At 41.3% G+C, this 25,167-nt stretch overlaps 2 protein-coding genes across 4 annotated transcripts; both read right to left on the bottom strand.

The window, feature by feature from the left end:
- Window positions 1-1,681: 1,681 nt before the first annotated feature.
- Window positions 1,682-19,780, bottom strand: kif14 (kinesin family member 14). Its single transcript, XM_085381786.1, has 29 exons — window positions 18,279-19,780; window positions 17,869-18,123; window positions 17,658-17,745; window positions 17,462-17,560; window positions 17,284-17,336; window positions 17,155-17,185; window positions 16,862-16,969; window positions 16,609-16,725; window positions 16,268-16,386; window positions 15,999-16,171; window positions 14,921-15,068; window positions 14,072-14,135; window positions 13,724-13,908; window positions 13,445-13,547; window positions 13,135-13,292; window positions 12,894-13,041; window positions 12,462-12,608; window positions 11,601-11,733; window positions 9,356-9,449; window positions 8,987-9,122; window positions 8,570-8,676; window positions 7,613-7,713; window positions 7,142-7,372; window positions 6,741-6,928; window positions 5,905-6,057; window positions 5,323-5,445; window positions 5,115-5,189; window positions 3,659-3,809; window positions 1,682-3,493 (listed from the first exon to the last, which is right to left on the bottom strand). The coding sequence occupies exons 1-29, from the start codon at window positions 19,277-19,279 to the stop codon at window positions 3,132-3,134; spliced, it is 4,851 nt and encodes a 1,616-aa protein (XP_085237912.1). The 5' UTR covers window positions 19,280-19,780; the 3' UTR covers window positions 1,682-3,131.
- A 323-nt stretch (window positions 19,781-20,103) lies between these two features.
- On the bottom strand, window positions 20,104-24,789 carry ddx59 (DEAD (Asp-Glu-Ala-Asp) box polypeptide 59). Of its 3 annotated transcripts, none has more exons than XM_085381787.1 (8): window positions 24,732-24,789; window positions 23,638-24,481; window positions 23,101-23,283; window positions 22,892-22,981; window positions 22,427-22,678; window positions 21,270-21,422; window positions 20,562-20,690; window positions 20,104-20,463 (listed from the first exon to the last, which is right to left on the bottom strand). In XM_085381787.1, exons 2-8 carry the CDS (start codon window positions 24,466-24,468, stop codon window positions 20,203-20,205), a joined length of 1,899 nt encoding a protein of 632 aa, XP_085237913.1. In that variant the 5' UTR covers window positions 24,469-24,481; window positions 24,732-24,789; the 3' UTR covers window positions 20,104-20,202. The 3 variants fall into 3 exon arrangements, with proteins under 3 accessions (XP_085237913.1, XP_085237915.1, XP_085237916.1); XM_085381789.1 differs by having other exon boundaries at window positions 24,718-24,770; XM_085381790.1 differs by lacking the exon at window positions 24,732-24,789 and adding an exon at window positions 24,593-24,726.
- Between the last annotated feature and the right edge of the window lie 378 nt (window positions 24,790-25,167).

The following is a 25,167-nucleotide window of genomic DNA, read 5'->3' as shown; positions in this document are numbered from 1 at the left end:
AAAAAGGGATGGTGGAGATCCTCCGAGGGTGTTATCCGCTGGTTTGGATTCAGGGCCAACATCTGTTTGATTAGGCTGACAAATAAATGTTGTCTATTTTCAGGTTTTTTGCTATCTTCCAGTACTAGTTCTTCAAGGTCATCAAGACACTGGTTTTATGTATCGAATATCCTTGGATTGATAATCTGTCTCATCTTGAAATTGCCTTTCAGTCTTAAATGTCCAGCGCTGTCCATTATCATTGTCTTTTATGAAATAGTAATTGGTGTAGAAGCCAGAGTCTAAAACATGATCTAAAACATGAACAAGTTTGACTTTGATGGGACACTCATCGTGGTCCACAAACATTATGTTTCCAGGTTTGAGGTCAGCATGCACTATTCCCAAAGAACCCAGGTGGGACAGAGCATTTGTGAGCTGATGTAACACTGGCCTCAATTCACTTATTGCGAGACCCTGGTTATTCCAGTCCCGCAGGCTTTGATCGAGGAGTTCAAAATCTAAGCAGATCCGCTGGTGGTCGAGGAAAAAGCCGTTCCATTCCACAATATTGCATCTATCTACATCCAAGCCTTGCAGCTGCTCCAGGATGAAAGTTTCCATTTTTGCCTGTTGTAGAATTTCGTGGTTGCTCTTGTTGACTTTAACCTCCTAGGACCTGGCGTCCACATATGTGGACATCACATTTTGGGTTATTTAGACTAAAATACTCAATTTTGCTCTACAACGGCCTGATATCCACTTATGAGGACATTATACCGCTACTCTTCTATCAACATTTTAAACGAATATCCTCATATGTGGCTCTCATTTTTCTTGGAAACAAAAATCAGGTAAAAAAAAGATCTTGTAATTCTTTGTTTTTACATTCATCAGGTCCCAATATGCCCAAATATCAAAAATAAATAAAAAATGCATGCCATGGAAGAGTTCGGGTCTTAGGTTAATAGCAACAAGTTTGTTGGGTTGTGTATTGCGACATTTGGTTACAATACCAAAGCTCCCTTCTCCGAGGAAACCCTCTACCTCATAGTAATCTCCCAAAATGGTCCCTTTAGATATTTCAAGGTCATCTGAGCTTAAGGACGAGTTGGCTGACATGGTGAAATGTGTTTGTTTGCTTGGTGAATTGGTGAGAAACGTTTCAAAATTTTTTGGTTTATGTTGCAAAACTCTCGCAAAACTTTTCAAAAGGGTTTTGGTTGCTGTCAGGTCATCGTCAGTTAAGCAGTAAAGTTTAACAGTTTAAAGCTCCTATTTAAGTGTTTAGTGGAATCAAAGATCAAAGCAAGGTTGTGATGATGTTGTGACCTTAAACACGGGAAATAGTGAGGAGAGGTGAAAGAATGGCACGGACAGACAGCTCTCTCTCACGCGTCTGTATTGAGTGAAGGAGGAGGCGCGCATGTGCTGCTGGCTGCAAAACAACAAATAAAACAATAATAAAGGCATGACACGAAATATAAGGAACAGAGATGTACAACTCCAAAACTAATCAAATTTATGATCCACCACAATGACACAAAGAATCAAAGGCATTCCGATGTGTGTGGATGTGCACTTGTGTAATATTGTTCACCCTAAATTTGACCCTAATGAGTTTAATATGAGTGAATTAAAGAAAATGTTAGTTTTGGAGAATTTTGAAATTATGAAACTGAGTCATAAAACTTTTTGTGCATTTGTTTATTTTTTCCTTACACACCCTGTCAAGCTTTTCTCTGTATAGTCATGCCATAGGTTTGGGAGCAAACAAGAAATTGATTAAAATGTTCTCTTTCATTTGAACAATTATCAACTTCATATATATTCAAGCAGTGTTTTTATAGCTTTTTTAACCCTTGCCTCTCTCCTCACTGGGCTATGGAACATGCAAATATCTTTATGTTTAAATTATAACTCCACATTCTAATCTGACATTTCATTCTATACTCAGCGGACCTGTCAAATGTACAAATATGACTGTGGAATTTGTATAAAATTCGATATGTGATTTACATATTTAATCTTTTATGCAAAGTTTTATCAAGATCACTCTTTTCATCCAGGAGGAAATAAGGAACACACATACATAAAATCTTTATAGTATGATGATTACCCTTAGAAAAGTGGTCCAAAGGCATAATGTTGCATAATGATATTTCAGTTTAAACATGGAAAAAAAAGGATATTAATCTCACGCAGATTTGGATGTTGAACTGGAGCAATGATGCTGGGCAAGACTAGTTTTTAGCATCTGTGTATACCTGTGCTGTTAGACCAGCAGAAGAATAAAACTAGGTCTGATTTTAATTCAACAAAGTCTTATTTTATTATGAGTGCAGTCTTAACCACAGCTCCATGGTTTATTGAGCAGCATCCTTCAAGATAAAAGGTTTGGATCTTTGCAAAATCAAACCATGTGCATATATTTTTGAAGTACAAGTAGCATTTTTTTTTTTTTTTTAAACCAAGTCATATAAAGGACTAAATAAAAAAAACAAAAGTAACCAACACGATTAAAAACTTTGCCCTGTTAAAGTATGTGTATTGAGAAGAAACCCCAAATATACAAGTCTCTCCTGAGTGCAAATTTTACAGTACGAGTTATTCAATGTACAAAAGCAATATTGATCCAAACATGACAACAAAATGACTTCATGCAAGAAAGAAAACATGTGGGTAATCAAGACCTTTAACAAAATGTTGTACCTAAGGTGCTGACTATTGAATCTGCATGTTGGAACTAATAAGAAAAACCAGCAGTAAAATTATTAAATGCTTCTGAAAAAAATATATAAAGTAAAGGAGCAAAAACCTGGCACAGCACATCTTTACAGCTAGTTACTCCTAATGCTGTTAATCTGCTAATTGTAATGCTATACACATTCTGGTGGCTTAAATGTTTAACAAAACACTTGATTTTTATTAAAATAAATGTGAACTGCTGAAAAGCAACATTTTTACTAAGCTAGGGAAATCAGTTTGAATATTTTAACAACAGCTGCCTTTACAGAACATTAGAAGTAAGACAAATTAGAGGAACTACTGCTCTGGTGTGCAGATGGTTGTGTAAATACAGCTTGTAGATGCTATACTGCAGTTTTCCTGTTACCAGTCTGTAAAACAGCATGTGATACGACAAATAAAGACTATACCCAGTGCGGGCTGCTGTTAGACTGCACACCTGGAGCGAGGGCGTACACAATCTTGCTCACAACTCGATGTCTAACAGTACTGTGAGTGGCAGCTCTCTCTTTGGCTGAGCTTTCTTCTTCTGTATCCTTTTCAAAACTAGCTGAACTTCTGCTCTCTCCCTCCTCCTGCTGGTTCCAGAGAGAGGACAAGGACTCCAGGGTCGAGTGGAGCTCATCTCGTGCAGACATTACGGTCTGAAGACAGGGAAGCTGCAGGGTTGGGGCCCCAATTCCATCCTTGGAAAGGCCGGTGATCAGCTCGTCAACAGCCTTGGCAGAAGAGGAGATCGTATCTCTGCAGCTTTTGAAGTCTTTTCCTAGGAGGAGGGCACCAGGGACAGACTGGTCAACCATCCTTAAATCTACCAACACTGCTGCCACTGAACTATCAGAAAATAATCTGTAAGAGCTAGTGTTGGCCTTTGCCCATCAAGGAAGTACATTAGTGTAAGTGTCTTGACACTGTGAATCAAAAGCTTTACCTCGTAAGGCTGTAGACAGAGATGAATGCAACTGTCTAATGGCTTGGTTCAGCTGGAACAGTTTGGTTGATGTCGTCCTCAGTTTCTGCAAAAGTAAAGCCAAAGCGTCCTCCTCCCCTTCCTCTGCCTCCTGTGGTTCCGATTCCCTCTCCTGTTTGCAGACATTAGCACTTACACATAATGACAACAAGACTGCAAACAAACAGGACATGCTTGTAACTTCATCTGTTAAATTACATACAAAACACAACAAAGATCCTACTATAATGTGTAGAAATTTACTATTAACTAAATGCAACCAGTTTTGACTCCTGTATTTTGCTTAAGTTATATTTTAACAGGTGAGCAGAATAGATTTTACACAAAAAGTGAAATAAAAGAATTGCAGCCAGTGCCTGAATCACTACAAGTTGAAAATATTTTGGGTTCAAGCCTCTGCTACATTTACCAATAGTGAGAAAAACACCCTGAAAATAGCTTTTGGAGGATATAACTCAGTTTTATTTGACTACAATAACACTGTGGACAGCATAAAGCCCAGCTGCCTACATGTGTCATGTATTGGTTTGAAAAGGTAAAAAGGCCAAAACAAAACCTGCTACTTTGTGTGGCTAAGATAAGGACAAACAAGCCTGTTAGCTGTGACTTATGCCCCTTCATTCAACACATTCATTATGTGAACGATCACCGAGGGATGACCGCAGAGAGATAAGCTTACGGCACACTAAGCTTTACAGGAGCAATAAAGGCTGAGTGGCATCTTTAATGGGGCTGTTGTGGCAGCGAGTCTTAATCCGTAACATTTAAGCCTGTGTTTTTAACCTTTACCTACAGGATGCTCAGCTGAGCGTGCACTGTTGTCTTTTTGCTCTGGTTAAACCAAAACAAGTGCCAGGACTTTTGTAATGAAGCTCCACAAAGCAGATAACAAATGCCATTTATTCCCTCCCCCAAGTTTGACACATATTTTTTAATGATTACATTCTTAATAAAAAAAAAAAAAAAAAAGATAATGAAACAATAGAGGCTAAAAAAAAGAAATTTAAGCTGCATTATGTTGTAGATCTGATTGTGAAAAAAACTAAAGGGTTTAGAGAAGGGGTGTCAAACATAAGGCCTGGGGGCAAGAATCGGCCGAGCGAAGACCTGAAACTGGCCCAGTAGAGAGCTTTAGAAAAAAATATGAAGGAGTATGTAAATGTTCAACTTCTAACTGCATTTTCTTAGGTTTTACAGCTTTTCCCATCCACTCCTACTGCCATAAAGTCATTAGTTAAGAGATAAACAATTAAATGACGGGAAAATTACAGTTTTTCCACTTTTGGTGCGCTTGCAGTAAATTAAAAAACAAACATTTATAATTACAGGACAGTCTGTGCAATGAAAAGGAGTTGGACGTCCCTGGTTTAGAGGCTACAGATTGTGATTTTTAATGGATTCTGTTGATGAAACTTACCAAAATATGGCAGTACATGTAGCTCTCCAGAGCACGAGCTAAATCAAGAGTCTTTGATTTAAGGCTCTGGAGGACCTGCGTGTAAAGATGACAGGTATCATGGGTAGCAACTCAATAAGCACTTTAAAAACACACCAGATATAGCATTTCTGTGATATAAATGAGCACAAAAAGGCACGACATTTTAAATAAGTGCGTGATCTCTTACTGAGCTTCTGGGATAGGACAGTTGAGCCTCTCTCAGCATTTCCCTCGTGATGGTGAGGCTCTCCTCCAAGAGAGATCGGACACCCTTACCAGTTCCCTTCATTAGACACGTGACCACTGAAGGCTAACGATTAAAAAAAACAAAAGGACACAAATGACTTTTTATGACCACATTATTCCAGTCAGTTACCAGAGCTACAAAGAATGACAGATTTCAGATTAATTTTCAAACAAACTTTCACCCTTCCAAGATTAATGGGCAGCAACAATTCCAGTGGAAGCAGTAAGGGTGGACTTGGTTTTAACCACTCACAGCTTCTACATTTCGGCTTAATTTTTGTTAAATAAATAATGACAGTGTGTGGTATCATGTTTTATTATTCATATCAGGTTTATGACCTGTTAAGGACCAGATAATTAATTACATCCCAATACATAAAACCTTAGCATTGGTGCACCGTGTTACCATGGCTGTACCTTACACTCACATTCATACAGTTAATAGTTGTGATGAGGGGGCATGAGTAGAGTGGCCCACAGTGCCCAAACAGAGACCTCCCAGCTAAATTATTGGTGGTCTTACCTTGCCCATAGCCTGGGCGCCCAGTCCCGTGACATTCAATGACATGCCTGTCACTACTGCCATGTGTCCAAGCGCAAGTAAAGTTTTATCCAGGCACTGACTAGTTTTCCTTCGGGCTTCTTTCACCATCAATGTGATCTCAGATTCGCAACCCTGGATGTGAGGGCGGGAGAGGAATGTTTCACTCAGCATCGAGTCGGCACAAACAAACTGATACACAGGTTCAGTTCACATTTATTTAATAGTGAATCAATGCAAGCAAGAGAGTACAACAGCCAACAAAGTCTGAAGGGGCAGTAAATAAATTAAAATGCTAGAAAAAATTAAAAGTAAGGATCGAGAGGGGAAAATTGTGTGTTTGGGTGCTGAGAGTGGCAAGGAATTTAGATTTAGTTTCCATATATTCATGTTCTGTTTGGGGCTTCAAGGTTGAGAATTCCCTCAGCTTTGCCATTTCCATAGACAGAGCTCAAACAGCTCAGAGCTAAGACCCGTCAATCAATGCTCTGCATTTTGATTAGCCACCCGTCTCCAAACTACGCAAAATTGAAAATCATTTGTCAGCTTAGATTTTGCACTCTTTTTGACTCATTCATATACTGCAAATGCCAGAAAACCCAGACATCATGTCAATGCATAGCCTTTAACTTAAAAAAAAAAAAAAAGGCTTGATTTGCCTGAACTCAAAATGGGCGGAGTGTAATGATTAGAGAATAATGATACAATCTGCATGTAGGCTGGCTTAGCCTTTTATCGTCACCAAGCAGAAACCTCAGTTTGAAACTTGTGTACTGTCACTTTAACGTGTGATACCTTTGGGTATTTTTTTTCCTCACCTGAATCAACATCTGGAAGAACCCTCCCATCTTCTTGACTTGGCTTTTAAGTTCCTCAGCAATCGTGTAGAGCAGACCGGAGGAGGGTTTAACACTGGCCAACCACTGCATGGTAACAAACACTGCATTCTCTATGGCTGTCGTGGCCTTCACCAACTCAGTTTGTGCCACCAAATTACCCACAAACACTGCAAAAAAGAAACCACCAAAAAGCACCACAATAAAAGTTTGTGCCCAATAAACACCAGGCCACTTTTATGAATGTGGCCTGGTCATACATGCCTTTTGGCTCAGCTCTTACCTTGGCAGAGGACGAATATCCACAAATTATTCTTCTAATCATTACCTATCCATCGGTAGCTATTGATTTACTAATGTCTATGAAGTTGACTGGAACTCACCACTATCCTGGCTGTCATCATCCAGACTGTCGTATAGGTCAGATATAGTTTGGACAGCCATGTAGACCAGGTTTAGATCTGAGATTAATCGATCTGCCATGCTCTCCTCCGACCCTGTAGAACTACGCAGACGGGCCAGTGATTGGCCAACTAGCTCCTTGCAGATGCCAGGCATCCCAGGGTCTGAGATGCTGGAATGGAGGGAGGGGGATTTGGTCACACCCATTAACCCTGGGTCAGACACAGAGAAGAGTGGGTGATGATCATTTGTCACAAAAAGCAAATGTAGTCGAGTGTTTAACAGCTGTAGCACTGAATGCTGCATGCAGGTCTGAAAATTTATATTCATGTAACAATGTCGCATTTTAGAAAGACAACAAGAGGCAGCTTTTCGCCACTCAATTCCACCGACATTTGCCTTTTAAGAACACGACGTTTAATATTTTATGCATATTTACTTGTGTTTCTTACCAGCAGACTGTGAGGAGCCACTGTGGAGGCTCTGAATGGGATGCACCCGGATCTCGTAGAGACGCCCTGAGATCCTTCTGCTCTTCAGCAAACTCCTGCTTCTAAAGCCAAACCAACCAGAAACCCACTTGGTACCGCTGCCAACGTTCAACATTTATACTGACTTTTTCTTTAGACACAGGAGAATAAACTTTACTTGCAAGAGAAACCCAGAGGTGGAAAGGTCAGTAAATAGAGATGATTGTTTAGGCAAAGGTTTATTGGAGTAAAAGAGCAATATGGTGGAGCCCCAGAGCCTGTGCAGTGTTTCATTTGGCTGTGCCTAGTGGTAGTTTGGGAACACCAGGACTGCTTGACAAGAATAACCACAATGTGAGGGGGAATATATTCTGCATGTACAGCAGGTGCTGTGTGTGTGTGTGTCCTCCATACCGCTCCCAAACAAACACCTTGGCCTGACCTGCATGCGAAAATTAATAAACACAAGAAATACACCAAAGAGGGGAATATTTTTGGGTAGAAAGTTTTCAGGAAAAGAGAGAAAACAGGACTGTTTAACTATCAAGAAATATGTGCCAGGTTGTAAATCACAATGTTGGAAACTGGGAGGGCTGTGAAAATAACTCAAGTATTCCAAATTTACTTGAAGTATTTACCATCACTCAACTTTCCACATACGAAAAGTAAAACTTTTTTTTTTTAAAAGGGAACTGTTTTTGTGGCACGCTTTGTGTCCACAGAGAGAGGGTCAATGCAAATCAGTGCAAAAATGCTCACGTCTATTTTTTCCTTCCTAAAAGCTCTGATGAAGATGAAATTTAAGGTACACTGACACACACACCCTTCCCTAAGGGACAAGCAGTGTTTTTAAAAACTTTCCCACCTCCATATTTAATCTTATGTAAATGTAAGATGCTAGGAAGAAGGATTTATGGATAGGAGGAGCTGGATAATTACCTTCGTCGAGAAAAGGAGGCAGCGGAGGAAGAAGAGGCTGATATATCTTGCTCCCACTCATCATCGGGGTCGTAAAACACATTGTCATCTTTAGAGCTGGAATCCCCCTGTGGTGAATAAACTCCTGATGACATGTCCACTCTCATTTACTCAGCTTAATGAGAAAAGCATCGCAAAGTGAGGCAGCATCCCTCTGTCAGGCATAAAACAATCCATTCTGGACTATAAATGAGGTCAAACACTTAGGAAATTTGCAAGTGACTGGAGCTGATGTCAGGCTCTGAATTTGCAAAACAAGGAAGAGTCGTGCAGGCTGAACAGGTGTGCTATGTCTTACTAGAACACAGGTTAATGTGAGAAAGACATGATAGCAAAAAAAGGTTATGAATTTGAACGCAGAATTGATCCCAGACTTACCCGTTCGAGCTCCCTCATGGCAGCAATGTTATTTTGGAACTTTTCCAGACACCAGAAAGTGGCAATTCCCAGCTTTGTGTTTTGAACTCGCACCTGCAGCACACCACCGCACTTCTCATTCTCCGAGCTCTCATGTCTAAAACAGGAGAGTAAAGTCAATAAAAATAATAAGGTCAGAGGTTAACAGCAGCCACGTGTTCATTTACAGCTGTATTTTAGGGAGTAGCTAAATACAAAGACTGGATATAGGTTTACATGCTTTTACTTTTTTTTTTTTTTTTAATGCCACTGGTTTCTTCATCATTTTTGTGTTTACATGATGCATAATAAAAAAATATCTGCGACTTTTGCCCATCCTTTCTTTCCTACCTGCTGAACACTGTGTGTTTCTTCAGTTTAGCACTGATTTTATTGGCTTCCTCAATCATCAAGGACAACTTCATGGCATCCCACTGTGGAGAGACTGCGACAGAGAAATGAAACATTACCTTCAACTAGGACTGGGCGATATATATCGAGTTTTTAAATATATTGAAATATTTTTATATGATATATGAGATGTGATAATATTGTTTATATCGATATAGTTTATATCGATATAGTCTATGTTATATGGAGCCACAAGTTTGCCTCTCTTTCGTCCACTTTTGTCTCCACGCAACGTTACTCTGCCTCTCTCTACTTCACTGAACACAACTCCCCCTCCCCTATCGCTTCACCTGCAGGCAACAACAAGATCAGCTATCAAAGAGGAGCGGGTCGGTAAAAAGAAAACATTTGGAGATTACTATTTTACTGCTGGTAGCAGTAATCTCGTTAGAATGACGTTAACGCCATAACTGCATTAATGCGGCAAATCTCCGTTAATGAGTTACCGCGGATCGCCCCGAGCATGGGGCTGGATGGCATCAACGTGTTAACGAGCTAACAGCTCTCACACGTTGACGCCATGCAGCCCCATGCACGGGGGCTGCACGGCCTAAAATTCTTTCATTTTCTCAAAACTCGACAGTGCACCTTATGTATGAGTTCTGGTTGTGCTTACTGATCGCGAACCGCTTTTATGTGTTACATTACGGCTACCGTAGTCAGGAGCCTCGTGGAGTACTACGTACTGTACTTCAACGTAATATTACCGTATTGTGTGCGTTTAAGGACCACAAATGGCACCTGTTCATAGACGTGGTTACAACAAGGATTTCAAACTCCAGGCTGTCAGTCACGCAGTAGAACTTGGGAACAGAGCAGATGCGAAATTTGTCTTTGTTATTATGCTCAGGGTCTGTTAGTTTACATTTTGACTGCACAATTGTGAGCTTTTTGTTATGCACAAAAACAACATTGTTTTATTTTATTTATGGAGCATTATTATTTAATAAATGCTGATAATTTATTTCTGAGTAATTTTTTCATGTACATCTACGCTGTATGTTAATAAAAGTGCCAGTGTGAGATCTGGGACACAGTGTGACTAAGAACTCTCTTTTTGTTGTTACTTTATGGCTTTAAAAAAATATCGAGATATATATCGTATATCGCCATCCAGCTAAAAAATATCGAGATATGAATTTTTGGTCATATCGCCCAGTCCTACCTTCAACTAATAGCCCAGAGTTAAATATCATTTGGCTCAGATGATCTTTACTTAGCAGTACAAGACAGTACACAGCAGGGATTCACTGTAAAAAGGAACAGTTGAAATAAGCTACTCACTGGCTATTGCACTCATTTCCACCAACAATTCTCAAAGACCTTATAAGGAATTACAGTAAGATGCAGATCGCTGTGCTCCACATTCTACCGATTAGGGTTGAGAGGCTCATAAACTCCGACATTGCATCCATTCATCTAATATGATCCTCGTACAAACAAATGAACAGAATAAGAGGGCAGCATAATGGTCAGACTCCCCAACACTCCTTACCAAAAAGTCATTTTAACGCAACATTGTCTCGAGTCAAATAAAACCATTGGCTATAAAAGGAGCATCTTAGAGGGGCTTAGAAAATAAGATGGGCAGAGGTTCAACTATCTGCTCCTGTGTCTAATGTTTGTAAAAAAGAAAAACCAACAAATATACTATTATTATAAGACTCCAGGAACCTGAAGAAATATGTGCACAAGGGACAAGGCCAAAGATTAATGCTGAACACCTGTGATCGTCAGGTCTTCAGGCAGCACTGCATTAAAAACAGGCACGATTCAGTCATGGAAATCATTGTCTGTAAACACTGTATGCTGTGTCAAAGAAGAAGCTAACGGCAGTGGGCCAAAGCTCTTCTAAAATGGTCCGAGGCAAAGTGGAAAACTGTTCTGTGGTTAGACAAATTGAAATTTGAAGTTCTTTTAGATAAATGTGGAAACCATTTCTAAACTAGTCTAAAGAGGAGACAGACCATCTGGCTAGTCATCGCCGCCTAGTTCAAAAGCCTGCATCTCTAATAATATGGAGGCCCATTAGTGCTTTACATATTTACTAAGGATTATATGCCTTCAGTGTACGTTGATATAGTGGCAAACAGCTTTTCTCTAATGCTTCTGCTGCTCAGGACAACTCTGCTTACACGATGTGATCCTTACTCCCAAACACGTTCAGTGTTGACTTAACTCTTACCATGTTGGGGCGTATGGTTTTCCCTTAAAGCTCTTTTCTTCTGAATCTCCTCCAGCTCCTTGCCAATCTTTTTCTTTTCCGCCTCCAGGGCCTCGACAATCCTCGCTTGGCGCACACGATGCTCTTCCATAGCCTTGAGTGAGTCATGGTAATGTAAACAACATTAAAAACCATCAGGGTAAAACATTCCGCCTGAAGCCAAGCTCCACGGTGGCTCAAAACGCATCCTAAATGGTTAAACATAAAGCCCAGAGTCAGCATATTTGCTAATGCTCATACATAACATCAGAAAACATGAGGATGAGCGAACGAAAGAGGTGATATAATTAATGAATATAGATTTCCTGTATGCCTACTTCCAGAAAAGCGAGAAGATGACTGCTTGAAAATATCACACATTTCGCCCACCTACTCCCTCCCGCCTACAGTCATAGGGGAAATAAAAGAAAAGGCAACAGTCTCTTTCTGGAAAACCTGATGGTACGGCGCACATTCCTGAGCTATTTTCACTTTCATCCATAAAAAAAATGCCATCAAAAAGTGATTGTTCAAAGTCCTGTTTAATTTTGCCCAATTCCCCTGCAAGGCCGTCTCCACCTGTACCTCATAATGTAGCACCTGAGATCCAAATGGTTGCAAACACACAAAACCTTCACACAGGAGGCTTCCCATAAAGGCCGACTGGCCAAATGTAAATTGGGTGTGTAAAATATAAAATAAATAAAAATATATATATATATATATATATATATATATATATATATATATTTTTTTTTTTTTTTTTTAAAACATGTGCACAAATCAAAATAATCTAGCCCATCCTGTTTTTGTCATTTCCTTAATTTAATCAAAAATCCTAACCTGGGTCTCCATGTGGATACGGAGACGTTTCCTCTGGACATCCACCTCCTGCTCCAACTCCAGCTTGGCAGTTTTGAGCTCTGCCATCTGGCTGGCAACCCTCTGCTTCTCCAACTCCTGTTGGCGCTTCCGCTCATTCTCCTCATTCTGAAGGAACGAAATGCTGGCATTTATCTGCAGTTTGCATAATCTGACAGGGTATGAGAGCGTGCAAAACTCTACTATGTTTAAAGGTTCTTTAAAAATGCACAAGTGTTAAGAAAATACACCTAGCAATTTCAATTTGAGGTTTTAGTTTACAATATTACAGTAAATGAAAATTACAGACTGTCAATAATCTAATACAGGGTTACAATAATAAATGACTGATGATATCATCCAACTGGCCTATTTCTAGATTTTAAAAAAAGAAGAAGAGAAAGTCTCGTATACCAGCTCTCTCTCCAAGGCTCGGATCTTTTCTTCATAGAGCACCTTCTGGTCAGAAAGCTCTTTCTGAGCCACTTCTTTTGCCATCTGGATTCCTTGCATCATCTCCTGCTTTGCTTTAAGATGGGCTTCTTCAATTTCTGCCTCAAGCCTGAGAAACACAAAAATGGGAATTCAGATTTTGAGAGTACGGAATAACATTTTACAGAAAAGCCTCAGTCTGGCCGATTTTCCCTCCACTCACAGCGCTCTTTGAGCTGCAAGGAGCTCGTTTTTAGCAAATTCGAAATCTTTATGACCGTCGCCTTCGCCTGTCCAGCATGACGCTCTCTTCCCAGACTGCACCTCTGCTGGGTGATTAAAGCGGAAGTAGTGATCTCCTCCAAGAATCACCCTGTCGCCCTAGAAGCCGGACAAGAGACACAGATCCAGAGAGAAACCATTTATGAAACGCTTTGGGCCTTGCGTGGACAGACCGTTCCGTTTGATTTACAGAGAGTAACAAAATGAAGCGATAGACGGACAAAAAAGTTAGAACTTGCTGCTTTACTTACATGGTGTAGGACTGTGGATTCAGAGATGAGGTTCCCATTAACAAAAGTCTTGGCGTTTTCCATCGGAATGATGCTGACAGTATCGTGTATGTTGGATATAACACTGAAAAAATATATATATAAAGAAAATAAAAACTATTTTAGGTGAAATGCAAAAAAAGTGGCCAAATATCTTCGTAGGGCTACATATTCCTTGGTTATATCCATCTTGATGCAGGTATTCCACCTGACTGAACAATATGCTACTGTTTTCACCCCTCTCTGAGGAGTTGGTCTTACCAGTGCTGGTCAGCAATGAGGGCGCCAGTCAACTGGATATCGTGGCTGGAGTTGGACTTGAGCTTGCCCACCGTAGTGCGACCCTCTTTGATCATGTAGAGAAGCATCTCGGACAGCTGAGGGTCCTCATTCAGATTCACGAGGTTGGGAAGACGGTTGTCCACTTTGAAGGTCACTCCTGCTTTCTGATCACACAGACCAAAAATTATTTATAGAGGGGGGGGTTCATCTCCTTTGTTTTCAGCTTCTTCTTTAACAACATTAGTGTTTGAACATGAGCATGGTGGGTGCAGAATGATAGAGAGAGTAGACTAATAAAATGAAGGTTACACCGAAAAAAGAAATTACCTGCAACTCTTTGGTCTCTTCACGCTTGCGAATTTCTGCTTGCTCAAGTTTCTCCCTCCACGCCCTGCCGGAAAATTTGAAAAAAAAAAAATAAAAAATTTATAACCAAAAGCAAAAATGACATAAGAACAAATTCTACCACTAACATCACCCACTGCTAAGTAAACCCCAAGTCATATATTGATATCAGCATTTATAATGGCCGATAAATAAAAAGGTTTTAAAGAAGAGATGGGAGAAACACCCTTCAACCAAGTTAAGAGGGTTGACGTTGCTTAGTTCATCCACCAGAGGGCACTCTGCAGCTTTCCACTTGAGAACACAAGTGTTTAGAAAGCAGCAAAAATAACCAGCTGATCAAAGCAGAGCATAATTTCCATCATTTCCTTCAGGATTAATAAAGTATTTCTGATTCTGATAAATGAGTAGCGCACAACTTCCTGTGATAATAAATCCTGATTATATTGAAAGAGCATTGTCATAATATCTAAATAACCACACATAACAAATATTTTATTTAAAATTTCTATATTAGTTGGGCTCTACTTAACATCTTTGTCATGCTAAAAATGTCTGATTTTTATTTCTAATATCAGAATGTTGAATGTTTTAGCCTAATAAAAATATACACTGGAAAGAAGTAAATCTTTCTGTTATTAGAACTCAATAACAAACTGTATGTATCAAGACTGCACAAATACACAGAAACATATAGATCACTGTAAATATACTATTACTTTGTGTGAGTGTGAAGAATAACTTTAAAACTAGCTTTCATTTGACCCCCTCCACTGCAAAAAGAGAACTGTTCATTTGAGGATTCAGTAGGATTATAGCAGTAATGCTGACCGATTGGCCTCAATCATTTCCCTCTCTTGCTGACAGAGTTTATTCTTCAAGGTGGAGATCTCCTGCTGGAAGAGCCTCACTCTCTCTGGTTCGACGCCCTGGGAGCTCATCTGGGCTGCTAGCAGCTTCTCCACCTCTGCCTTTAGCTCTGAAACACACAAAATTCATCCAGATTGTTTCCTACTGAGAAAACTGTTGCAGCAAGATTATGTAAATGTGCAGATATGATGCCACTTTAGAGAGGAATATTCAGATTTGGTCAGCAAACTGCTCGATACTGTCCCTCACTGAAGTTGACTGGTTTGTCTGTCTGAGTCACATTCACTTTGAGCATCTCCCGCTGACAGGCATCGTGAATGAAATCCACAGCAAGAGCTCCCCTTAGTGCTAAAAACGTCAAACAGCAGCGCTATCATCTTATGGAAAAATAATACTTGCATGACAGTTAGCCGCCATGTGCAACTGACAGTGCATAAATATGGCCTGGAGGCAAGGTTAGGGCCAGGCTTTAATTTCAACTGGATAGCGCAAGAGCTGGTGATGGATAAACGGGCCGACAGGCGGGAGGGTGAGTGGTAAAGGAGGAGAGCGAAAGCGATCGGGAGCGAGTGCCTAACAGGAACACAATCACATATAAAGAAAAACACAGGGATGAACAAAAGAGAGAGAGGAAAAAGGCTAATGAAGGAGGAGCTGAAGGACAGACATGAAAATATTTATATGTGTGTGTGTGTGAGAGAGAGTTCTTACAGTCCAAAAATACTGACTACACCTGTGAAGCTACTCTGTGGTTTTGGTTGTAAAAAAGGAAATACAGGTGTGGCTTTGTGTGTTGAAAGGCAGATGTTCAGGTTTACAAAGAACTACAGGGGAAAAAAGGAAAAAGAATCTCTCATATAAAAATGATTTTCCCTCCCTCTCTTTTTTTAGTTTATAAGGTGACCAAGGATTTGTCCAGGCTCACATGTCAAACCAACACAGTAAGTGTGCCTGAAACCCTGCTTTAGACATAAGGCTTATAAATAGATACCTTTTGTCTACAGTATACAAATTTTTAAGCATGTTATGGATGTCTGACCTCTGATGAGCTTGGCATTGGCGTCCTCATTGACCTTGGCCACATTTATGATTGTGCGGGCTTGCTGGGCATAGCGTAGAGTGCTCAGGCTCTCCTCCACGTTGCTGCCCGCCGGGCTCAGCGTAGCGATCATGGCCGTCTTAGAGTTACCGCCGAGGCTCTCCTTCAACAGCCTGCAGGTGACAATTAGAGGAGAACCGTCACTGTGATTGCTGACAAACAAACAAATACAAATAAAGAGATTGTGCACAAGCACACTGTTCCCTCACCATGTAAGGACAGAGTCTCTGTACGGTATGAAGACTTTCTTCTTGGTCAGCGCTTGTTCTGATAAGGCAGAGATGACCTTTCCGAGCGTCAGCAGTGATTTGTTGATGCTGGCGCCCTCCTATAAAGACATCGTTTTGAATAAAATAAGCATAGAAAAATTAATGAACAGGCCAACAATGCAAAGAAACCAGAGCCTTCTGAGACAAGAGACTGTACTCTGATTTGTGAATGATAAAATTATATACCGTGGTTCACCTAAAAGTCTCCATCTCCAATCTCCAACAAGCAATGATTAACTGCTTAATGACTTAACCACACATGGTAGTTAACATGTGCTCACCCTGAGTCGGTCTCCACTGGTCTGGGCAGAGTGGCAGCGTTCGCTGCCTGCCAGATCGATCAAGTTGATCCTGCTGGTGATACTGTGGTCATGTTCCTCGCCTTCCACAAGCTCAGTCTGCACACACAAACACAAATGGACTCACAGGCACTTAATGTAAGCACGATTCATCCGCTCCCCCGTGCTAACGTATTTTTTTTACATAAAAACTCAAAGAGGGAAAAGAGGTGTAAATACACAGTGAAGACAGTACCTTAGTCTGGGTCATGACCAAGGTGAAGACAGAGTGAGATCTGGAGCTCTTGTCATTCATTCCTGTGGCTGCTGTGGCTCTCTGCTTATTGCCGAGCTCCAGCCAGCCCTAAAGAAGAAGAAAAAAGTACTTTAAATTATTATTGATTCTCTGTGTGAAATCTCACTTGAAGATATTCATTTCCATGACAAGCCTTTCAGATTCGGTTAACAGGCTTTTTGTCTGCTTGACACTGAAGACCTAGCTTGTTCTTGAAAGCACCCACTAATAAAAAGACAACTGGTTCATCTTACCTGAACATCATTGTAAGAGCGCACCACATTCCTGTGAAGAAACAGCAAGCTGAGCAATTCTGAAAAAGGTACCATCCAAGAATGTTCAAGCTTTCAGCGAATAAAGAGAGAAAGACGAGATTTTCTTACGCTGAGAGCTCAGCGACATAAGGCCCGTGGACCGGATGCTCTCTCACCCTCAGCTGGAAAACAAATCCAAACAAAGGTTTTCTACATTTTCCCCCCCTGTGGTAAGTCAACCACAGTGGCAAGTTAGCAATAAAAACATGTGGCAGGGATGAGTGTCACTAAACAGCAAACTACTCACGGGCATCGTCCTCTGGTTTGGTTCTTCTCTGGTCACCAGCAGGTCATGGATCTTCTCATTGTACACTTCAAAGTAGCTCATCTCTACATGACATTTGACCTGAGATTCAAAAGGGACCCAAAACAGATCATTTAATTATTTTTCAGATAAAAATGAAATTGGAATAGAAATGTAAAAAAACAAAGAGAGAGCTTACCTCTTCACTTTTTATTGAGGCCAGTTTAGAAAAAAGCTCATGGCAGAATTTTGGGATCACCCCTACCTCCTCCTCAAAACCCATCATCCTGCAAAACAATCAGTCTTAACACATCAAAGTGACAGATTACAGTACAAAAGTAAAAAACAAAACAAAACAAATTACCACATAAGTGAGAACACTGATGTAAATGAAAAGTGAGTCCACTCACGTGTATGATTTACCAGAACCTGTCTGGCCATAGGCAAACAAGCAGGTGTTAAATCCTTCAAAGGCCCTCAGCAGCAGAGGTTTGGCCAGCGTCTCATACACGGTCTGCTGGCAGGCAAAGTTGGAGTCACTGGCATCCACTGAGCAGAAAGAGAAGTCGTAGGTGAAGGAGTAGCTCTGTTTGGACTCTGGATGCTGGACCACAGTCTCCTGGCCATTCATGAAGATGACCTGTGAGGACTTCTCAGCTTTCTCCCTGTAATAGAGCAGAACAAAAAACTTCAGAGATGTGTTGTTTGTCTTTCTTTAAACAAGTAGCATGCCAGTGTTTTATACACAGATTCCAGAACCAGACTTTAATATACTGACAAGGGGGCCTGCTTCTCAGTCACCCAGCAGTTAAACACTAACCTGGCACTGAAGGGGCGGACACGCACAGCCACCGTAACAGCACTGTTTTCCATTTTTAGTAAGTCCTGCTGCTTCAGACCCTCACTGGTACTGGGCAGGATCTGTTCAGGAGGAGCAGGATCGGATGTCCTGACCTGGGTCACGTCTCCCTTTTGGTTCGAGGTCTTTGTCTTTATCACCTGCAGCGTCGTGTCAGGTCTTCGCACACCTGAGGTCGTCTTGCTGATCCGAGGAGCCGGGAAGGGTTTAGTGTTTTCGGCTTGCTGTGCTCGGGGTTTGGGCCTTTCCAGACTGGCAGATTTGACCAACGCTGGCTTGGGAGCTTCTTTCCCTGCCAGTCTCTCAAACACGTCTCGTTTGGCAGCGATTCTCTCAAACGGGGTCTTTCTGGTCGGCGTTTTAAAGGTATGGGTCTCGTCTGTGTTTCTACTTGAAGATGAAGAAGAGGAGGAGGTTTTGTTCTGCGCAAACCTCCCTTGTGTTTGCACATGAGTCGCAGTTTCTCTTAAGCTCATTGACCTGAATAAACCAGGTGTCCTCCCGTTTGGTTCACCGAGAACTTTGGGCGTTGACTGCAGGCCACCAGGCTGCCCACGTCCGCTCTTGTCCATGGAGGGAGTCCTGGTCCTGCGCTGCAGAGTCAGTCTCTTCTCCGGAGCTGCTGTGGTGCTTTGGCTGCTGTCTGTCATCGTTTGTTCAGCCGTTTCGGCCCCGGTCTTCCTCTTTGACCGTCTTTGTAGGGTGAGCCGGGCTCGGTAAGGGGTCTGCTGCCCGCTGCCACTCTTTGACAGGGCAGAGACGACATACGTCCTGTTCACCGGACGGCTTTTATCTGATGACCTGCTGTCTTCACATGCAGACTCCCCTGATGCGGTCACACTTTTGCCCAGCGTCGTGTCGGCTATCTTTCGCTCTCGGCCGGGTGTCCTGGACGTTGATGTTGACAGCAGATTGTCGTAATAAGCGGTGTGTTTCCGCCCTTGTACGCTAAATATCGACATGGCTGTGGACTGTTAGAAACCTAAACGGTGTAATTACGAGACAGGCGAGTTAACGGCAGATGCACTTTACACATTTAAAAACCACGTAAATTGGACGTAAGTATGACTCCATATGTTAGTTAAAGGAAAATAAAAATCCATTCGAATAAATTATTACTTGCACTTGCGAAAAAAAACTTCTTTTGTTTATGTTCGCCTGCTCGCTTCCGCCTCTACCCGCTTCAATTTCAAATCGTCACCGTCACTGGCAGCTGATTGGCTGGATTCTCTGAAAGTGCTACGTCACGTCATGGTCGCGACCTGTAGGCACTTTATGATACCGCTAGATGGCAGCACAATACCGAGCCACAATAAGTAAACTGTGAACGATAGTCATCTCTGAGATTGCGTACCAGTGGAAAAAATGTGCTAGTCATAAGTTCCCATCTAAATTTAGTCCTTTACCGTTAAAATAAACGAAATGTCTCAAACTCCCTAACATCTACTGCGGAAGACAGTGAGATATAAATAAAACATCCAGAGAAACTTTGAGAAAAACTTACCTTTTAGTTGGAATAATATATGAGAATAAAATCAGACTGATTAAAGTTTGTACAAATGGCAGGGTGCGTTCAGTGCCTTGCTCAAAAGCATCTGGACCTTAGTTCAAGTCTGGATTAATGAGGATTCTTATTCTTCTTTCAGTGCCCCTTTCATACTCCTCTATCACCGTGTGCCACTAGTGCCAGTTCCAAGCCCGGAAAAATGTGGAAGATTGTGTGGAGCTTTTTGATTAAGTCACTTTGCATTAATCATACAAAACACAGATCTAAAAAAAAAACAGATACAGAAAACACATTTATTTATAAACGAAATATACAAACTAAACATTTACAGGTTACTCAATAAATAAGCACCATTCCATGAAAGATTGGAAGAAGTTGCTACTTCTTGCGACGGTCATGTTTCTTTATGATGTCCAGGAGGTTATTTGTGGTAACCAGTGAATCCTCGTGGTCCTTCTTGTTTCTCTGCTTTTCTCTCCTTTGCTGTTCATGGAGGTGCGGTGAGTTTAAGAGCTGAGGGGGCAAAATGGAGCCAGTGGGTTTGACTCGACTCACCACCTCCAGGAACAGCCGTTTGTTGTTGTTGTTGAGAAGAGTGATGGCTGTTCCTCTGTGTCCAAGCCGACCTGCTCTTCCCACCTAGATGGGAAAAAAAGGTAATATTAGATTAGCTGTTGTAATTGAAAGGTTTTCCTAATGAAACTACATCAAAGTGATACTAAGCAGTGCTGACTAACCTGGTGGACATACTCATCCATTGTGTTTGGCATATCAAAGTTAACCACCAGTCTGACATTGACCAGGTCCAGCCCTCTGCCCAGAACACCTGTACTGATCACTACCTCAAAGTCACCATCCAGAAGACCCTGAAGAGAAAACCACAATTAGAAGTCTGTATGTACCACATACAGCAGACATTAATAATGAACTGCATTTACTGGCAAGCCTGTTTTTATTAGCATGTTGTTCCCATAATTATATTTTACACACAGCAGATAACAAAGCAAGGTGTCCATAAAATAATTCAGCATATTTATGTCTGATACAATCAGCCAGTAAAATTACATACTCTAAAAGTGGGACTCTGGGATTATAAATCATTTTGACTCCTAATAATTTAGATTTATTCTGGATTATTTCAGGCCTTGTCTAACTGTTTCAATAAAGTCACACCTCTTTAGTCACCTGTTCACCTATAGAAGTTGTGATCTTGGAAAAGAAAAAAATTGTCAGTATTTAAGAAGAAAAGCACGTAAATGGAAAAACAGTGTTTTTTTCTGCATTGTGTCTCTTTGCATTGGACATGCAGACTAAAGCTAGATCCCTGGGGAAAGCCTCAGCTGTGGGTATCTGTCTGTGCTGTTGAAGATAAACACTTTAGGACACCAAACATGGAAGCATTGTTTGGTTTTTCTTCCCTGTGCATGTTTTCCCACTGGTCTCACCCGGAGGATGCGGTTGCGCTCCCACTGGCTCTTGTCAGAGTGGATTGCCACGGCAGTGAGGCCCGTCACCTTGGCGACTGCCTCGCAGAGCAGATCAGCGCCGAGTTTACTCTCTACAAACACTACCACTGGAGGCTGGTACAGCTTACCATCCTGAAAAGTGACAAAATAATTTTTTTTAAACATTTTACATATTTTCTATACAAAAATATTGCCAAAAAAGCTATACAACTAATACATTATGTATACTATGTGCCTGTAGAGGCATCTACATATCTGGATACATTCCAGCACTCCAACAGGTAACTGTAACTTGACAAGACAGGAAGGAAGAAATGCATACTCCCAATCATACCTTCTTAATTTCACTGTTCTTTAGGAGAACATTCTGTAATCTTGAGCCAACTATTATGCACTATGCTGTAAGACCTGCAATATATGAAGCAACTGCTTTGATTAGTTTTTGAGTCATGTCCACTCCAGATAGTTGGTTTTCTTGTCGTGTCTTGTCCAAATCCCAGTTTTGTACCTCTGCAATTCCACAATTCACTCACCACTCGTGAGACAATAGCTTTACACTATGAGTTACTGAGTTATAAGAAAAGAGTCTTATGTTACTCAAACTACAACCTAAGAGCACTTTTCTACTTCAAGTTAATTAAAGTCGACCATTTCTGTTTTATATAAACAGTGCAAACTATTGCTGGGATTCCTGGAGTGGTGCCGTGGCTCTGTGCCCACCCGTTTCCTTCAGATAGAGGCCAGAGTATCCACAGTGGCTGTCTAAATATGGCAGAAGGGGAGGCTGGTTCTTTATTGGACTTTATAATATTCCCACCAACAATAGCCAGCTGTTAAAATACCAAGCTGGTATCAGTGCGTGTCAAGACTGAGCAGTAAATGAACTGTAACCTAAAACTGATCTAATGAAAAACTTTGTGTTTTTCTTCTAAAGTACTTTCTTTGAGTGCAATGACCAATTAGACCTTTTTTGAATTCAAAAACTAAAAATATCTACTGACCAGTAAAAGAAACCATATGCTGGCAGTGGAGGTGTGTCCAGAAATACTCCACTTATAATAAACCTTTTAAGACTTCATGATTTTTAATCTAAAAACTCAAAGTTAAGATTGAAAAGCATCTAATCTATGACCTACGTTGAGAATCTCAAACAGCTTCTTCTTTTTGGAAGGTTCCTCTACCCAAAGCAGGATCTGTCGGACGTTGGCGCACGGCTGGTTCTTCTCCCCAATAGTGATACGTACAGGGTCACGGACCAACCGGGCAGCCAGCTCCTCCGTCCCGGTGGGGATGGTGGCCGACGCCAGAAGAGTCTGATGTTCTTCTGGGACTTGCTCAAGAACCTCCAGAACCTGCTGCTGGAAGCCCATCTTCAACATAGTGTCCACCTACAGGATGCAGCACAACTTTCATGTTGCAGGACTCTCAAAACTGATTTGAATGATGAATACTTTCAAAAGCTGTCATTATGTTGTTTGTTCTAAAAGACACAACTTTTACATTACTAATCCTTAAAGCTATATAAATTGAATTGAACTGAATTACTTTGTCTTAAAGTGCACAGTTTTTGTCAATTGTGAATTTCAATATGTTTGTCCTACCTCGTCAACCACCACAATCTTCACTTTGTCAAGCTTCAGCTCTTTCTGCTTCAAGATTTCAATGAGCCGCCCAGGAGTAGCGATGACAATCTAAAGGAGATTTAGAAATGAACAAAACCATGGCATGGGACAAATGTACAGCCTCAAGCTTTGACTGCAGCAGGAGGAAATTATTGTTTAAGAAAAACAAAACAAAACAGAGACTGTACTTTGATGCTGCTCTTCAGGCGGTGGAGCTGTGGGGGAAGCGGCATGCCTCCGACCAGCAGGGCAGTTCTCATGTTGGGGAGTCCCATCACAAGCTCCTTGGCCTGTCTCTCTATCTGAATGGCCAACTCCCTGGTGGGGGTCAGGATCAAAGCCACAGGGCTGCCCACACTGTGTGCTGATTTCTGAAAGCAGAAGCAATGTTGCACACTGCATGTCACCAAGAGAGCATTTGTGAATTTTTAAATGTAAAATTGTTTGTGTCTTTTTGAGAATACATTTATTCAATTCGACTCTTTTATCTGCAGAGGTCACTGGCAGCTACGGAGCAGCTTTTCTGTCAGATACTGGAGTCTAGTGTCTTCCTAAGGGGTAGCTCAGGAGGGCAAATGCTTGATACAAAAGCAGATTCAGTCCAGATTTACATATTTACATCTGGGCTGTGGTGCTATTTATCCAGGCTGTAGAAATGTCTGCCTCCTCAAATATAATTTAACTTGATGGCATTTGCATGTGGCATATTAGCTTCAATACTGTACCTCGAGTGCCCTCACGACCACTGGCAGCAGAAAGGCTACAGTCTTCCCCGATCCTGTGTCAGCGCTCGCAATCACATCCCTGCCTGTGAGGCCAACAGGGACCATCTGTATCTGGACTGGGGTAGGTGTGTCATACCCCGCCTTTTTCAGGTTACCACTTAATGTGGGAGGGAAGCTGCAGTGCTCAAATTCAACAACAGGTCTTGCGACATCTCTCCCCTGGGTTTCTATGCCCAGCTCCTGTTTAATTCGTTGCACTTGCTCCTCTGTTAGGCCTGATATGAACCGATCTTCCCTGTAGGAGTAGCCTGGTTCACTTTCAACCACCCTACCAGGGTCAGCAGCTGGCTGTTGACTTTGAACAGTCCTTTCATGTCTATTTTGGTCCTTTTGCATAAATGCATCTGCCCCAGTCCCCATGCCCATTTGCACTAAATGGCTGGCTTTGCATTCGAGACTGCAAACATCATTATCTGTAGCATCACAGATGTACTCTCCATAGCGACCACACATCACACAGACAGGTTCTCCTGGCCCAGGCCATCTCTGGTTCTTTTTAAATGATTTCACTGGTTCCTCCTCCTCATCATCATCATCAACATCACTGTCATCTGAGAGGGAGCTGTGTCCATCTTCGGGTGCTAAGCTCTCTGCAGCTGCGTGTGTTGTCGCATCTCGTGTTTGGGTGTCTTCACATGCTTCCTCGCTCTGAGCAGGTGTCTCGGAGCTACTTTTGCTATCCTCCTCTTGAACAACTTTGCTTTTCTTAACCACAACTTGAGCCGATCCCTCGGCAGGTCTCTTCACCTTCAGGGCTCGTGGCAGAAACATGTTTAAATACTACCTGTAACCACAACAAAGCAGATGTAAACGCTCAGTTACGCCAAAAGATTTAGGTGACATGTTATGGCAGCAGCTGCAAATAAATTGAGTATGAAGAACCTCCATAGCTCACTTTTTTTAAAAGGGCCAAATTGACTTTTTCCAAATAAAAGTTTTAAATAACTCCTGCTGCGAAGAAACCAAGTTTTTGAGTATTTTGAAATTACACTTCTGAGCCACCATTTGGTTGTTACTTACAAAAACAACATTACCTCTTCGCGTCAAATCCTCCGACAGTCGCAAACAGTTCCCGACGCACACTGATGCCGCAACATTACTTCCTTTGCACGTTGGGAATTGTAGTTCGTAGAGCTGAGTCGCTTTCCCCCCTGTTATTTACATCGCTGTCTTTAGCAAAATTGTATTTAAAACATGACGTTTTAAAAATGTGTATCTTTGTATACTGACCTCTTCTTATTCATTTCATTTTTTTAATATGTCATATTTTACGTTAAGGGTGCGTTCAGGGTAACAGAGTATGAGTAAAAGTAATAAAAATGCAGCCCATTAAACGAATCCGGGTTGGAAATTTTGCAGTGTAGCAAGTTAATGCCGTTTTACCGACTATATTGCGGTACAATATGTTTGTGGGCGGTTGATTCCAAAGAATTAAGATAAAAGTGTTAAAATTCCCAGTGGAGTTTGAAA

The sequence above is a fragment of the Rhamphochromis longiceps genome, linkage group LG15, assembly GCF_057381845.1.
Source record: "Rhamphochromis longiceps isolate RC_006_pf linkage group LG15, R_longiceps_female_GT1.1, whole genome shotgun sequence".
In the NCBI taxonomy this organism is placed as follows: Eukaryota; Metazoa; Chordata; class Actinopteri; order Cichliformes; family Cichlidae; genus Rhamphochromis; species Rhamphochromis longiceps.
The sequence above is the reverse complement of the archived record's forward strand: the minus strand, read 5'-3'. Positions and strand labels throughout refer to the sequence as shown.

Coding starts and splice junctions, on each gene's coding strand:
- kif14 (XM_085381786.1), bottom strand. CDS start 19,279: ATGTCGATATTTAGCGTACAAGGGCGGAAACACACCGCTTATTACGAC. Junction 15,069..15,998: donor CAATGCCAAGCTCATCAGAG/GTCAGACATCCA, acceptor TGTGTGTTTCAG/AGCTAAAGGCAGAGGTGGAG. Junction 7,373..7,612: donor TGGCTCCTCACAGTCTGCTG/GTAAGAAACACA, acceptor TGTCTGACCCAG/GGTTAATGGGTGTGACCAAA.
- ddx59 (XM_085381787.1), bottom strand. CDS start 24,468: ATGTTTCTGCCACGAGCCCTGAAGGTGAAGAGACCTGCCGAGGGATCG. Junction 22,679..22,891: donor AGATTGTGGTGGTTGACGAG/GTAGGACAAACA, acceptor TGCATCCTGTAG/GTGGACACTATGTTGAAGAT. Junction 21,423..22,426: donor AGCTGTTTGAGATTCTCAAC/GTAGGTCATAGA, acceptor GTCACTTTTCAG/GATGGTAAGCTGTACCAGCC.